Source organism: Leptinotarsa decemlineata, unplaced genomic scaffold, assembly GCF_025532065.1.
Source record: "Leptinotarsa decemlineata unplaced genomic scaffold, Ldec_3_MD MMD2_tig00002974_RagTag_RagTag, whole genome shotgun sequence".
Classification (NCBI taxonomy): domain Eukaryota; kingdom Metazoa; phylum Arthropoda; class Insecta; order Coleoptera; family Chrysomelidae; genus Leptinotarsa; species Leptinotarsa decemlineata.
Genome location: NW_027412578.1, coordinates 3,140,937 through 3,158,511, shown reverse-complemented (window position 1 = coordinate 3,158,511; position 17,575 = coordinate 3,140,937). Strand labels below are relative to the sequence as shown.

Here is a 17,575-nt window from a genome sequence, read left to right as displayed (position 1 = left end):
TTCAGATTTATTATTGGACGAAGAAATGTATTCATCATACCCCATTTTTTTAGCGGATATCAGTTCATTACCATATTCTTTTTTGACCTGTTTGTACGCTGTGAAACCATTTGGGGTCTTGGTTATGTCTGCTATTTGTTTGAGGCTGTGCATATATTCGTTTACATTTTTTCAGAGGAGCTATCGTCCAAGATGCTCCCCAATTCAAGCAGGTATATTGTTAGAAATACAATCGAGGGTCTGGAAAACGGCCTAAGAGGACTCAGTACTCTTCTAAATAAATTCCAACAAAATCGACGATAGCATTGCTACAGGTGCTTTTAAGGTATACATGTGTCTAAAGTATACCGCAGTGTACATGACGAGTTCTTTACACAAGATGAGGGACTGTCAATGGGATCGCCACCTCCAACAGTCATAGCCAACATATATATGGAGTGGTTTGAAACTCTGGACATTGAAGAAGCCCACAAGAAGAAACCCCGAGTCTGGTTGAGATATGTTAACGACACCTTCATTATATGGAACTATGGGAATACTGAACTAGATGCCTTCCTGAAACACATTAACAGCATAAGACCTTCCATCACTTTCACAATGGAGAAGGAAGTTCACAACGAATTGCCATTCTTAGACGTATTGGTGAAGAGGACCGTGGAAAACATCCGTATACCGAAAACCCACTCACATGGAACAGTATCTGAATCACGAATTCAATCACCATCAATCGACTAAAGGAGGAATCATCAAGACTCTATCAGACCGTGCTTTCGGGCTCTGTAAAACGAAGGAAGGCCTGGAGAAGGAACTAGACATCATCAAACATTATCTTCAACGGAATGGCTACTCCAAAGCGATGATGGAACAGACTTCAGCTGAAAAAAATTAGGAGCCTCGCAAGGAAGAGAAGCCGTCACAACCAATGCTTGCACTTCCCTACACCAGAGGATTATCGGACAGGATAAGAAGAATTGGGTCCAAGTACAACATATATTCATCAGTGAAAATAGCTGGAGATTATTGACACTCTCATCACTAACTAGTCGTAGATAATCAAAACATTTAATATTACTTGAGTTTTATTCCAACACCAAACTATTATTTTCAATACCTCGTTTTTCAATCATCATCTTCAAAAAGAAGATTCATCTTCCTGTTGAAGATGATCACTCAGTTTAATGTTCCTCTTGAAGATGATTACTTGGTGTTCGAAACACGTGTCGAGGTGTTGAAAATAAGGGTTTGGTGTTGGGAGAAAACAGTTATATTGGAAACAATATTGTCATTTTCTCCGCTCTGCTTTTATCGCCACTGTTTTCGTTTGCCTCGACCCAAATAATATAATAAACAGTGAATAGATTTGGGAAGGTTAATACACTCATTAGAATTAATTAATCGAATAGTTCGAAAACCCTGGTTAAGGGCTATGAACTCATGTGAGAAAAAAATCTACATTTTGGAAGTTCCCAATAAAGTTGATAAGAGGCAGGGGTCCACTTTCCAGGACACCCATCAGACCATTCTTCCCCAGGAAACTGAAAGCATCATTAGTTTTTTGAGGAAGGTTACAGGTTCTACTACTTCTGAGTTACTAATGCACTTTTGAGTTATTAATAAGAGTCAGATACCACAGCAAAAGGTAAGTATCTCTTCAATATTTTTACAGTTGTCAGTCTGTTTATCTTCATTCAGAGGAAAAATTGATATAGGAATAATGCATGTCGTCTAATAATTTATTCATTCCATAATTCAATTGATTGATTTCATGAAGGAATGACTTCCCACAGCTTTTGTATGGTGTAACCTTCTTTGATCCTCTCAACAGCTAGACCCAGTTCAGGTGAGTAAACCGGAATTTCATCCTTAGTGTGCCCCTCATCAGCCAAATATGCTGTAATGGTATTAGAGATTTCTCCTTTCAAATCTTCCAGGACTTCGTACTCTTCGGTCAAGTTATTATTGGACTCCACGTCATCTTTACCAGAATAACTTTGAAATTCAACTCCAAAAATGGGTTTCGTTGTATAAACCGTGTGGAGAGAAGTGAGTTCTTTGAATAGATTCTGAAGCTTTTCTTCCGGATCAACTTTGAACCCTAAAATGTATCCTCCGCTCATTTCTGAACTGGTGATTACGAGAGCAGTTCCAAACTTCGAATCTCTGATGCATATCTGGAAAATAAATGTATTCAGATTTGAAATTTGCATATCCAAATTTTATTTTGAATTCTGTATCATTATATATTCTGTTACAAATTATATTATCTCACGTTCTGGACTACATATTGGGGAGTTAGCAACAGAGGCTTCTATTGTTGAACAATGAGCAACATTTGCAATGATTTTTCTATGAGAAAAATGTTCCCAGCTCGCCAATGAAAATATGCGTGTATATCATTCCCATCAAAACGTGATTACATAGGATTTTGATAACTATCTGATATTCTGTAGAATTTTATGTATTATTTTGAATGTAGACATACATACAGGGTGACCAAAAGTTTCAGTAGAGCTCAAAGCTTTTTTCTGTCTATCTGATTGTTATCTTGATCCTCCACCATGATCTTATCAATCATTTGAAGGTTGAAGTCAGTTTATTTATCGTGAACACATAGCAAAAAGATACAAATGCTCATGACCTTGACTAACTCTCAAGATGCCTCTGAAAGTCATACATACCCCTTGACTACTCGATGGAAGTTTTAGACTTGATCTTGATCTTTTATTTATAACTCAAGGTCGGTGTTGTGCCCTTCTATGTGATCCTGACTTTGGCAATTATTTATAGTTTATTAAACATTCTGAAATGAAATTCATATTTTTGATCTCAGAAACCAGAATAGCATGGCTTCCATTATATACTAGTACAATTCTTCTATTTCATATCTTCTCGTGTTTGCAAACTAGATGGGCCACACATATACTTGACTTCACTGACTAAGTAGACACACTACCTTACCCATTGAGATGGAATTAAAAATAGATCTGGGGGTGATTAAGGACATATAGGGTGTATATATTTGGTACATATGTTCCATGCCTCAAGACGCATTTTCTGATGTACAATTTTCTTAATTTCCTCTGCCAGTGGCGTACGTACGAGTTTTGAAATGTATATTTTTGGCGAAAAAAATACTACGCCACTGCTTTATCTCCAATTAAAAATGATTTTTAAAATCTCCATACATTTTTGAGCACATTTGATTTTTTGGGTTTTCTTTGTCCGACGCATGGTTTTCGCTCAAAAAATTAAAAATCGCTTTACTTAAGGATAAATTCCTTAAGTATCGTGCATCGACTGAAAGCAAACTAAGAGATCAGATTTGTTGCAAAATAGTTGAGGATCTAAAAGAAATTTATTTGTTGTCAGATGCACTGTTCTCAATTAAAATTACGTCATAACGCAGCACCGCTTAATAATTTTTGAAAACATAAATTTAGTTATCCTGGAATAAATGACGTGTAGCAGAATTTATTTACTGCACCTCTTGGAAATATGGAGTTTGTCGATATGTGATTTCTTTTAAAGATTAAAAGCAGAAAAAACAGCGTACCCACCATAGCAATAAAAAACGAATTCTCTGTATGTACAAACGTCAGTAGCTAATATTGATGTTGGTTTAAAGTAAGGTGTTGGTGTTAAAAACTGTCACAGTGCGTCTTGATTGATTTTGAAGTGTTATTGAAGTTATTTTCGTAGTCCGCTGTTTTTCTGAATATCAGTAAATATGGTAAATTATACGAATGCGGAAATGGCGCAAATGCATTACGTATATGGCCTTGCCGATGGTAATGCAACAGAAGCCCGGCGCATTTATCAGGAAAGATATCCTAATCGTGCCTTACCAGATAGCCGAACTTTTTCAAATATTCATCGTCGACTTGGGGAAACTGGTAGTTTCAAGAAAGGGACTCCGGAAGGTGGATCTCGTGTAGTAAGAACTCCTGAAATTGAGGAAGCGGTGCTGCAAGAAATTGAGGAACATCCTGAGACGAGTATGAGGAAGATCGCTAGAACTCTGGATATTTGTTGTTATACCCATACCATATTTCAAGAGTGCAGGCATTACTCTCCAGAGATTTTCCACAGCGTGTGAACTTCAGTCAGTCGTATCTACAAAGTACCGCACTAAATCCGCAGTTTGAGACACAAATTTTGTTCACAGAAGAAGCAAATTTTTTTCGGAATGCCATTCAACAATCATGTGTGGGCTTAAGAAAATCCCCATGCAATAACCAAAACCCATTTCCAACACCAATTTTCGGTTAATGTATGGGCAGGAATTATAGGTGATCATCTAATAGGCCCATTTTTTCTACCAGGACGCCTTGATGGTCGTTCTCATTTACACTTTCTCGAAAAAGACTTACCTGGGTTATTGGAAGATGTGCCACTTGCGTTAAGGAATCGAATATGGTACATGCACGATGTCGCTCATTTCAGTGTAATTGTCCGAAACCATTTAAATACAGTTTATCCTAATCGTTGGATAGGTCGCGGAGGACCTCAGTAATGGCCAGCAAGATCCCCTGATCTCAACAGCTTAGATTTTTTTTTATGGGGTCACCTTTAAACTCTTGCGTATAAAACTCCCGTTAATACTTTAGAAGATTTAAGAGAGCGAATAGTTGCCTCGTGTGAAACTATACGAAATACGCCAGGAATATTTGAACGGGTGCGTAATTCCATGCGTAGAAGGGCGGAAGCATGCATACTAAGTGCAGGTGGCCACTTCCAACAATTTTTATAATCAGTTTTGGTATTATTACTAATTAACAAATTTGTGCTATTCGTTTAGACTTACTGTCACAAATTAAAATAAAACTCGTTTTTGTGAAAAATTTATTTTTTTGCAGATTATGTTTTCAAATATTATCAGGGAATTAGTAATGCGTTATGAAGGAATTTCATTCAGATTCTCATTCATTTTAGAATTGATCTAATTTCTTAATTTGCTTTCTATCAATTTTTATTTTTTTGAGTGAAAATCATGCGTCGGACAAAGAAATACCAGGAGATCAAATTTTCTCAAAAATAAATGAGGATTTTGAAAATGATTTTATTTCGAAAAGAAAGCATTGGCGTAGTACTTTTTCCCCAAAAATATTCAATGCGAAACCCGTAGGGATGCCACTGTTGGAAAAAATACAAATTTGTGTACATCAGAAAATGCGCCTTGAGGCATGGAACATATGTACCAAAAATGCCAAAGATGTCTACAAAATTATCTCAGTTATTGTTAAAAAACTGATTATTTTTCAAAACTTTGCCACCCTGTATCTCAAAAGTAAAGGCGTTTAGGACATACGTCCATAGGAAGTTTTTTTCTTGAAATGGGTCTGAGAATTACCTCCCTAAATATTAGCATGTGTTTAAGGAACACCCTGTATAATATTGAACCCTTTTACCCTCAAGGTGTGAAAAAATATGGGTTTCAGTTGTTTGAAGTGGGAATAACTGTCAAATCGCAATCAATTGAAAGGAGGCCGTACAGCCAGCAACTAATCGTAAATACTCTGTACTGATTCCTTCTCTCATAACTTGAAACTCTACTATATTGAATATTTGACCTTCAACCGTATTTCTTCCCGCTCCTTTTACTCTCGAAAGGACAAATACGGTTTTCCATTTCAAAAACTTACTCTGAACATCAAATAATTTGCAAGATTATGATCACGATCAATTCCAAAGTTACTAGGAATAAATCTACTTCTGGTAGTTTGGGATTCAATAGTTCAATCATATCTGGACTTTTGGATAACCCTGTATAAGACACTCTATAATCTGTTCAAAATCTGTTTTTTCTTTAACCAGCTGTTACTTCTTTAGGAACGACCACCCTCAAAATTCGAAATTTGTGCGAGTCGAGGATCAACTGGATATTACCTATTAACGTACTCCAGATTAGTGAGCCTAAGGATTGAGTAGGGAATGGAAAAAAATATCAGCGTGGTTTGAACAGAACTGGCTGGTATCTCAATAGCCATAAAAGAAACTGAGGTGGGTTAAAGGGCACGACAGGAGTAAAGGTAATCACATTGCCGACTCTTTAGCAAGGAATCGGCTGGACTGAAAATTCATGACTTCGACATTTACGGAACTAGCCAAACGTCACACCCATGCTCAATCCCTAAAGATATTGGATGAAATTGAAGAATGCCAGGATCACCCTGGCCGATTCTGGGAAGCTGGCGCTGAAGAAATATCTGGTGATTACCAAGAAAAATCTACGCTCAACAGTAGCATTTCTGACTGGCCACTGTCAATTAAGGAAACACCTCCACAATATGGGGCTAGTGGACACACCTCTATGCAGGATGTGTGAACAGGAAGATGAAACTGTCAGGCATGTCCTATGCGAATGTTCGGAGTTATCGTAAATAAGAGAGTGTGTGTTCGGCGAGTCTTGGCCTACACCTGCTGATATAAAGGAGATGTCTCCCAGAGACCTGTCCACCTTCCTGAAAAGGGCAGGATGGACGATGACCTAAGAGGACAACTCCTTGGGAGGATGTGCAATGAGTCACATGTGGTCTAAGTGCTGTGGGCCTACACTCACCCTCCCTACTCTACAGATACAGAATACAGATACCTTTCAACTTGCGATTCGTAGCACATCTGGAAAATGTGTCCTTTGCTAGGCATCCTAGGAAAATTTTCATGAACTATGACCACACTCATATAAATGGAGACTAGATCAATCTTGATGTTTGAATAATTGTTATTGTTGACGTCCCAATATATATAAAACCCCATTTCAAACTAACTCACACTTTCTATTTGCAAGTACGGCAAAGATATGTTGAAACCTTCATTCACGTCTGCGAACCAGACGAACCTTACATTGGATACCGTGAAGGTTCCCAAACTGCCTTGATCACTGGACAAATTCCAGACTCCATGAAGAGTAGATACCACTTGTTCTTGGGGAAGAATCTTCAACTGCTTATTGTGAACTACACCACCTCTCAGCCTCAATTCTCTGTAGAGTTTTGAAGAGTTGTAAGCCCTGAAGAACACAATTTTAAAGATAAATAAGGGGACCATCACTTAGAAATGACAACTAGTTATTCTTGACTACTCAAAAATTTCTTAACCTATCGAGTTACACACTAGGTACAATAAAGCGTCAATTTGAAAATAACATTTATGAACTTAATCCTCTAAATAATTCTACAGAATAAAGTTAAGAGGCGTAAGATGGGGAGACCTTGAAGCCCATTGAAAAGGGGGCTTGCCTTCCTAATCTTTGGTGATTGAGCAATACCACCAGAAGCATCACTGTCCTAATGTGAACACAGAAAATATATTCTGAATAATATAAGAGTAGTTGATATTGTATTGCAAAAAAAGTGGACTCTTTCGGAAGACATTATTCATTTTGTTATATATAAATTAGTTCAAATATTAGAGTTCTTTGTTTGTTCTACCGTCTAATTTATGATCTTTGTAAGTATGATTCAATTTCTGAAGCCTTCAAAATCTCCCGCTGGCTCAATATGAAAAACCGTATGTTTCATCATTTGGGTTGTTTTGTACATAAATTCATTCTCCCAATTTTAATACAAACACTTATTCTGCGTGAATATATTCACTCAAAAACCATTAGACATAAAAACAAATCAACTATGCCACAACATTGCACTGCACATATTCAGAGATCATTTCTTTTTGGTGCTGTAAAACTCTATAATTTATTGCCCGATCAATTGAAGAGATTCAATATCAGGAAATTCAAATACAAACATAAAAATTATATCTATGATTCTATGATAGTCAGTAATGTCAATTTCTGTTCATTGGACAAATTAATAAACAACTGATCAATTAAATTTAATTATTTATCAACTCTCTACAGCTCAACTCTAATCACAAATTATTATTTTTATTTATGTTTCTTATTACGTGGTACCATCAATGGTAATTGTCTTTTCATTTCTGTATGTTCGCGTGCATTATTGATAAAGGTCTGTCCATTTGTGGTAACCCCGGGAGTCCCTCAAAGTTCACATATGGGTCCATTAATGTTTCTAGTATTTATAAGTGATTTTAAAAATTGCTTCACGCATTCACAAGTACTATTATATGCTGATCACTGATGATTTCTAAATTAAATTACTAACCGAAAAGTAATTTGATCAAGAACCATTATTTCTTGTGAAATTGAAATGATAATAATCGTATAAGTTTTGTGGAAAGTATGTTTATTAAACTTCATTGTTACAGAGCCCTGAAGAAGAATTTAATTGAATTGGAAACATTGGCAAGGTAACAATTGTTTTTTTAAGAAAAAATATATCCTGTTACCTAACCAACCTATTTTCAGAAAAAATATTGGATCACTAAACTAGTTATCTGTTTATATATAACAACATATGTATTGAGAAAAAAGTAATATAAATGTAAAAACTAAAAAATAATTCAGAATATTCTATATAGCAGTCATCACAACATTCTCCTCAGCAATCTACGTTATTGATCAGATACAAAATAGTAAAATAGTTGGGTATAACGTAACCTGAGTAAATATGTAAATATCAGGCCCAACGATTTTATTATTTTTATCTGATCGATACCGTAAATTATTGAGGAGAGTGGTGTGATGACTGCTACCGAGGAACCTTCCGGATTATTTTTTAGTTTTTAGTACGTTATCTTCATCATTACAATCTTTTTTTTTTCAATAAAACTCATTTTATTTCCTTTTCAAGTCAGTCGCTGAATGGTATACCATACGCATCCCAAAATAGTGATATTATAACCAGCTAACTGTTGCGTCTTTGCACGCTTTGAAGTCAGTTCACCACATACAGTCCACTCAGATGACATCCATTTTGATTCTGGTGAGAAATGATGGGGCCATGTTCCGTCCATTGTCACATATCAACGCATAAATACGAGTTTCTTATGGTAGAAAAGCTTCAAACAGTACTCAAAGCTAACCTAACCTAACAGTTAGGTTAGGTCCAAATTGAGTAGGTGTATTCGACCCTCCACCGCAGCCCGTAAGGGTTTATTGTTCACACTCGACCAAATAAACCCAGCTTCGGCTCTGCCGCTGTCCCCAGCGGGGCAGGCACAAAGTATATGCTCTACTATTTTATCATTTTCCAAACAGAGGCGACACACACTGTCTTACGGCAGTCCGAGTCTCTGCATATGATGATTCAAATGACAGTGACCTGTAAGAAGGCCTGTTAGACATCGTAGTTCAAATCAAATCAAATCAAATATGCTTTATTGTCCAAAGTATAAACTCGTTGACAAAGATAATCATGTATAAATGAGTTTCACTATAATAACTATACATTGGTTTAATGTATGTGTCATACAGAACTATGGTTACGATTTTCAGTGAACAGCTAAAACAATTATAGATAAATAAATGAATATGCATATATAAACGCACATAAATACCACACACATACATATTTATATACATCCTAAATGAACGAATAGTCAGACATTAACAGGTAAATAAGGAAGTCAATAGATAAAATATATAAATAAATAAGATAAACAGACACTGTTTTCAAAATTGCAGGAGCTATTAAAATCAACATAAGCAGTGCTTGAACAGGGAATAATTTTATTTTCCATCCATATATTTATCAAACTACTCTTGAACACTATAAAACACTTGGTCAATGAGAACTTGCTTTACAGATTTCCTAAACTGATAAGGTGATTGGATATCTTTAAGACTGGTCGGTAGATGGTTATATATTTTAGCTGCATTATGAATCAATGAGTTTTTAATCAAATTTGATGATGGAATAGGCAGTCTTAATTTGTTGCTTTGGCGAGTGAAACCAATAACAACATCGTAAGACGATTTTTTCTTGTTCTTATGTACTAGGCACACAGTTTCGAGTATGGACAATGAAGAAAGTGTTAGTAATTTTTGCTCCTTGAACAAGGGTTACAGTTACAATACCCAATTCATTTGATACCGTTCGTAAAGCATAACATCCCGAAGCTATTTTTTTGCTCAGCAAATTAATATGGTTATTGAAATTGAGGTTGCTGTCCAGATTGATTCCAAGAAATTTATTTAGTTTTTTGTTTGATATAATATCATTACCCATCGAAATGCCTGACAAGTTGCAATTGAATGATATAAGATTGGTTTTTTTTATATTGAAGGATAACAGATTGGAGTTGCACCACTCTCTCACTTTAAGAATATCTTGTGCTATTTTGTTTTGAAGATCATTTTCATTAGTGTCATGCCACAGGATGGTTGTATCATCTGCAAAAATTGTGAACGTTCCTTCAGAATCAATATAAGCTAGATCATTAAAATACAACAAAAACAATACTGGCCCCAGCACCGAGCCTTGGGGTACTCCGTGTCGAACACAGACGATACTTGATAGTATTGTCCCCACGGTAGTCCAACAACTGTTTGGTATCAAGCTTCGAAGGGTGAATAAACGCCTTGGAGTGAGCCAGTCCTGGAGATTTCGACCAGGAGTCTATAAATCTTCTTGACATCCAGGTGTTCAATCTGTTTGGCAAAGCCTAAAGCGATGCCAATGACAGGTCCGATGAATCTGCATGCAGCACCCTTCTTTGTAAGGGAGTCAGCAGTTTCATTGTCTTCCAGGCCAATATGGCCAGGAATCCAGACCAGAGAGAGACAATATTTTACGTCTTCCTATAGAGGAAAGTACTTTTTAGCAATTTGCTACCAATTCAGACGTTGCTCGGTTGGAGCCAAGAGCTTTCAACGCCGCTTGACTGTCTGAGAATATTTTTATTGACTTGTGTATGAGGTTGGATTCTTCCAATCTCTCCGAACACAATTCAATAGCGTAAATTTCCGCTTGAAATACAGTCACATTGGTTCCTAGGCAGGTAGATATATCTGTCCTGGGTCTGTGACTAAAAACACCTGCACCAGAACCGGTAGGTGTTTTTGATCCATCTGTGAACCAACAACTATCATAAAGTCAGAGGCCATTCCCAGACTTCCAGTGTCAACCAACAGTCTGCTGCACTCTGCGTTGCACTCTGCGCCAAGTTGAATTTTGTCTTCAACAGTATTTTTTCCACCAAAAAGCAATGCTTTATCAACAAAAGAAACCATTTTTATCCATTTTCTTCAAACTAGCAAAAGTTGCTTCCCTCAAATTGTTCTATTCCACAATATAACAGCTGAGAAATTTGTACATATGTTTTTTGAAGAGTAGGGTTAGTTAAAAATCATATGGATCTGATACTAGTCTGAATGTTAGCCTACGAACTTCTCACTCCCCCTCATATCTTAGACTCGAATGCTGAACACAAATCCTAAAAACATATTTGGCATGTACTCCAATAAAATTGGAGTTTAATGAACAATGTTGAAAGGTATCCATAACTCACTTGTGAACTCCCATTACAGATGTAAAATGCCTGGTATTGCCTGGAATCAGATTTGTGAAAATGAATTCGTATCTCGTGCCGTTCGATATGGTCAATAATTGCAAAGCTTGGGTAGTACCTTTCAGTCTCTAAAATGAAAAAGGTCATGAATTGCAGGAAATTTGCAGTAATATTTGTTCACTCACCGAGTTCACAATTTTAGTACTTGAAGAAAGAATGCAGTTGAATCCAATAGCTATAAAAGTAATAAATGTAGCAGAGTATAAAATGCATATAATCAATTATGAATTATTGGCATTTAGTGATATTGGGCTTTGAGAAAAGTAGATGAGAAATGGTTACTGGTAATGGCCCAAAAATAATTTCTTCATTTTATTTGTTTCAGTATTATTAATGGTATTATTTTATGTGCAGTAGCTTGAATAAAATAGGTAAATACATATATCGATATTCATTTCGACTCTCTGAATGCCTTAGTATCATGTATCAACCATTACTTTTAATCATACTATAATCTTTATGTCACTACTGCTACATTGCATGATTTGTATCTTTTCATGTTATATACTGAATTTATCATTGCTTATTTGAAATTCTAGGTATATGAATATTTTATATATACTCTGTCTTAGCATTTACTTCTATACATTTCTATATTCCAATATTTTTAAATTCCATTTTCTACAACTGGATATTTCTTTTGGTAATAAATTCCCCTTTTTTATATCAAACTAATCAAGAAATAATTGAATGAGAGAGAAACGAGAATGGTCAGCTCTGTTGAGGAACATGTTTGAAAAGGAAGTTGAAATGAATCACCCTGGTATTTCACACTTCATGAAGAACTATGAAAAACAACACCCTAGAACAGCGAGGAAACAAATGAGATGTGTCCTTCTTTGCTAGATATTCGATATTATTTCATTTTGTAATTTTGACAGTCACCATAAAAGAAGCTTCCAGGAAGATGTAGGGGCAATTTACTAGGAATGCCTCTAGATTTTCGATCTCGAAAATGTCGAAAAACACCCAACCTGTAACTGGGCTAAAATATGGAAGGTCTCATTTTCAATTCTCAGTGCATCGATTATTCTTGAGAAAACAATCAGAAGCAAGGGCAGTTGCAAAAAATCAGAGGTGCTAGTGGACTGAATGGTATAAATCAACACGCCTGAGGAAGCTTCTGTATAGTGAAACACATGTTTGAGATTTTGTGAACCATTCAGTGAAAAGCTCCCATTTTTGCCACTTTTGTAACTTTTTAGCTGAATAACTCCGCAGACCGAGGAAATAAGGTTCTTTTGCCCATAAATTTCAGCGGTAGACAGGAAACAGAGTAATTACCACACAGTTCTGAATATTTTTTATGTTACTAAAATGGCTGTTGTTTTTGATGTAGGTGAGATCTTTGCAAAAATTTATGGGCATTCGTTCAAACGACATTTCTGGTAATTTCCTTCAGGTTCAGAAACACTGGTAATTCCCCTAAATATATATTCACGGTTAAAGATGTCGCTAACTTTGACATTTCCAATTCAATAATTGATTAAAGACGTTTTCACTGTTGCACTATGTGATAATTTACAGAAACATTATTTTCATTATGTAAGATGTAGGGTTGTCCATCCAGTTTTCAGTAATTATTTGTGGCTATAATTTTTAAGCATTTGGTGTATTAAATTATTCCGCGATGGTTTTTTCAACTCATTTCCGTAACTATCAAAACATTTCAAATCATTAACTTTTTAGTTATACATACTTTGTCCCATCACAATAAAACATATGTTGATTCTCGTAGGACAACAGCACTTGATAAAAATTGAAATATTTTGTTTTACTGATGATAATATTTCAAACTAATATTAATAAGGCGCTATGGAAATATTACTCACACAAATTGACTCTAGGTGTTCTCAAAGAATGCCAAAGAAGCCTAATGTTGGTTATAATCATTCTGCCTTTATCTCCACCATTTCCCTTCGTATCTTCAATATTATCGAGTTTATCTATAACCTTCTCTCCCAAAATGAGTCTCATTTTCCTTAAATTGCAAGAACATATGAATGGGACTTGTGACGAATATACCGTGTAAACAAACTCAAGTCGACACCATTGCTAATTTCTCTTTCATTGGAGGTACGAGTTCAGTTCAATCTGATAACAGGTAGTTAGTGTTTTCCGTTGTTTAATCTACTGCCAACAGAAAAACCTTGATTTATTTCAAAAGTGTCTTTTTTGAATTAAATACCCTGAATATTCCTACCTCCATTGATTTCCCTCTCTTTTCTGAACTCTGAAAGTTGTTGAGAATTTTATCCTAAAACCAAAAAATAAATTATTCGTGTGCTTTTTTCACTTTTCGTTGCCATGAAATTTAAAATTCAAACGAAATAATACATATTGATGGCAATATTAATCAATACATTTTTGGGCACATCTAAAAACCATTCGGTACGGTACGATTATCGATGCTACGTATAGTATTCGTTATCGTTTTCTGGAGATCATCGATACTGTCGAAACGATATTTATACACCCCTCGTTCTTCAGAAATCTCCAGAAATAAAAATCCATGGATGTAATGTCCGGAGAACGGGAAGGCTAACGAACTGGTTCTCTGGTAACAATGAAAGATCATTAAAAAGGTTAACTAATTAATACTTTGACTATTATCTGAAAGTTCTATGGCGATTAGTTAAGTGAAAAAATCATCGTTGAAAACTGGTTCAATTATTTTTGACCCAATAAAACTACTCCGTACATTTTTGTTGAAACGTGTTTGTGGATTACAAGGAATATTTCGCATAGGGTTCTCATTACTTCTGTAATTATGATATTTTTATTGACATGCCAAGATTGATTAAATTAAATTTGTCGTTTCACAGAATTTACTCTTAGGAAATCAGAGTTAGGATCAGGATATTTAATTTTGCATAAAATAGCATATCAGTCCTTTCATCATTTGATCATACCAAATCATACAACGATCGAATTTTGACAAAAAACTGATATTTTCGTTATTTCCAAGATTGAGAATTATAAAAATATTAGGAATTATAATTGATTAGGGAGAAATAAGCCTTGAAAGAAGGATTACGGCAATACAAAAAATTTCAGAAAGAAAAAGTACAAATTTTCATTGTATTAGGGCACCTACTTATCGAATTTATTGGGTTGTCTGAATTATATTTAGAAGACATTGAAACAATTTACAAAAGAAGTTACGACAGGACCGCAATTTAAAATTGTTGTCACTGATGATGTTAGTTTCAAACGAAACGCTATAAAAATATCAAATGAGATATACCCTTGAGTTGTGAATTAATTGCTTCATCAATATTTGTAATAAAAAGACAGGTCCGTATTTAAAAAAAAAATATGGTAGTTATGTATTATTACATCGTCATAGTACACTTCGAAAACAATAACATTTTCCTTTTCCATTTTTTATATTCTTCGAAATAACAATTCCATTCGAAAAATACAAAAACAGCATTTTTCATTTTCCCCGTATAACTCGAGAAGGGCGAGAGTCCCTGTAAATTTTTTCGGCCACATATTTCCGATGAAATTCACCTTATTTCCCATTTATTCTTCTTCGTATCTGTTACGGTTTAGAATATAGCAATGTTACTACATGATAAAAGAAACGGCCTGTAGGTATATCGTGCAAGAGTACGGTCGAAATTTTTTCGGCACACTATGTATGCTTCAAGGATATCACATTTTTCTCAATAACTAAAAAGCATTTTAATCATGAGAATAACCTGACATGAAATTCAACGACTTCAGAGAGAGATTTTGTAATCCTCAAGTTTCATTGAATTAATTATTTCACAGTGCCATCTCAGATGAGATACAAACAAAATACGTTAAGAACGGACTTTTATAATGAGTAAAAAAGCAAATACTGCAACCGATTTGTATCATTCTGTTTTAATTTAATGGCAAACTGGAAGCACATAACTCCGTTATTTTTGGTTTTATGATAAAATTCATAATAATTTTTCACGTTCAGAAAAGAGTATGGTAAGCGATTCAGGTAGAAATATATAGGGTGTCTCACAGAAAAACACTTTTTGAAATGAATGAAAAACACGATTTTCAATGGTGTTTCTGTTAGCACCACGTTGATAAGCGGAAAAAAACACTGTTCTGTTATTTAGGCGAACTTGTATCTTCAATCACACTGCTCACACGGTATAAACGAAAGAGACAAATGCTGGTATTACTTACGAATACGGTATGTCGAAGTGTACTTCCTTATCTTCCCATTGAAGAGACATTTTGGAAACGAAAATGGAATCAATGAAATGGCTTCTACATACACTGAATGTTCTCTTTCGGTGGATAACGTATTGATTAGTCCGTTGTCAAGCCAACAATCCAATACTTATAACATACAGGCACATAAGGCAGAAAATATATTTAGGCAAGCTCAATTTATCTTCCTACTATTCAGATATCCGATTAGTTGGAATATTTTTTTTTTATTGAGTGAGTTTTTGGTAAAATCCAGTAATACAGAATACTTCAAACCACCATTGGGATCAATATTGAGAGTTCCCCATATTAAGTGAATAAATAAGGTCAACGAGATTTCCCCTTATGAAGACTACAGATGCGTTCCACCATGCCCCGAGGGTTGAGTTTTCTGCGGCAAAATATTTTCCATCCGCTGCTTGGCATTTCAGCAAAATTGAAATCTGACCTCTTCTGGTGGGAAGTCAGCCTCTAGTCTAGTACTTTCACTTCCACATCTGATTATTTATAATAATGATAATAATAACGGTTATTGTGCGAAAACAAGTTTTATACACAAAGGGAAAAGGGTTAGCCAGAGGCTAACCCGTCCCATAATTAAGAAAAAAAAATAAGCATACAGTAAGACTATAAGTAACAGTTACAATAGACACAAAAATAATATAAAAAAAACTATTATTGAGATAATATAAAAGATTACAATCATTTTTGAACATGTAAGAAATGAATTTTCAGTTTTTTTGAATTGATATATAGACAAATGAATATACGGTAATAAATTATTTAGATACTTCGGTCCAAAGTAAGAAAAACATCTCTCAAATTTGGTGGTAACATGATATGGAATAGTAAATGTATCTTTTCTTGAATTGATAGAATGATTATCAGATCGCTTACTAATCAATCTGAACAAGTAATTAGAATTTTTGCTTTCCAATAGTTTATATAAGAATACAGATATGAGATAACGAATTATAACTCAATATTCAGCTGATCTGTTTTATGAGCCTCATCCCTGGTTTGCATCATGAGCTTGAGGTTGTATGTGACGTAAGGCAGAAATTTCTTTTTACAATTTAACTGGTGGATAGGAGCATGTTTATCAAATAGATGTAATATACAATAATTTAAAAAGTTTACTTTAGAGTTCATATTTTGTAAATTAACAATACCACCCCATGGTATATTCGCAGCGTCGTTATAAAAATTAGTGAAATCGAAGTTTTTGTAACTACTGAAGTATATTAAATCAGTAGGTAATTGTTCATTTCGAAAGCTGGTTACGCAGCTGACCATTAGGTGGTCTGTAATACCATTCATATCAATAGTATTAAAACTTCTTACCAGTAATTCCTTATTTATACAGATCACATCTATGAGACTTTCAGATGTATTAGTAATACGAGTGGGATTCTCTACAATTTGATATAAATCAAAACAGAAAGCAAATTAATGAACAATTGAGTATCGTTAGAATTTGGGTTCAGGAGATTAATATTAATATCACCTACTGAAATTATAACCGTCGTTTCCAAGTAAATTTGTTCTAAATTTGTAAAACATGACATTGTGTATAGTGTGCGCATGGTGATACCCTGCACCTAACTGGAGAAAGATGTTGAGTGTCGCGGACTGATGTTTGCATGTACTTGGTGCTAAGATCCAGGTCTCGGTAGATCTATCGGTTGGGTATGTATCTGGAAGCGTTTAAGGCCGCCCGCAAGTAGGTGTTCATAAACGTTTGAATTTGGCGTCTGTATATTTCGGCACACTGGCCCCAGGCAGTATAGGAATACAGGATGATGGGGAGTAGGATGGTCTTGATTATGAGCAGTTTCACTTGGAGATCCATCTTGCGTCCAATGATGGGGTAGAGGTTGTGTCGATCGGCTTTCGCCAGCCGTAACCTCTCTTAGATATGGTACCTGAATGTTAGTTTCCT

The 17,575-nt window shown here is 35.2% G+C and overlaps 1 protein-coding gene across 1 annotated transcript; it reads right to left on the bottom strand.

Moving 5' to 3' along the window:
- Positions 1-1,704: 1,704 nt before the first annotated feature.
- On the bottom strand, positions 1,705-15,736 carry BBS5 (Bardet-Biedl syndrome 5 protein). Its single transcript, XM_074177279.1, has 6 exons — positions 15,607-15,736; positions 13,263-13,411; positions 11,556-11,605; positions 11,371-11,498; positions 6,772-7,009; positions 1,705-2,171 (listed from the first exon to the last, which is right to left on the bottom strand). Exons 1-6 carry the CDS (start codon positions 15,654-15,656, stop codon positions 1,764-1,766), a joined length of 1,023 nt encoding a protein of 340 aa, XP_074033380.1. The 5' UTR covers positions 15,657-15,736; the 3' UTR covers positions 1,705-1,763.
- Positions 15,737-17,575: the final 1,839 nt, after the last annotated feature.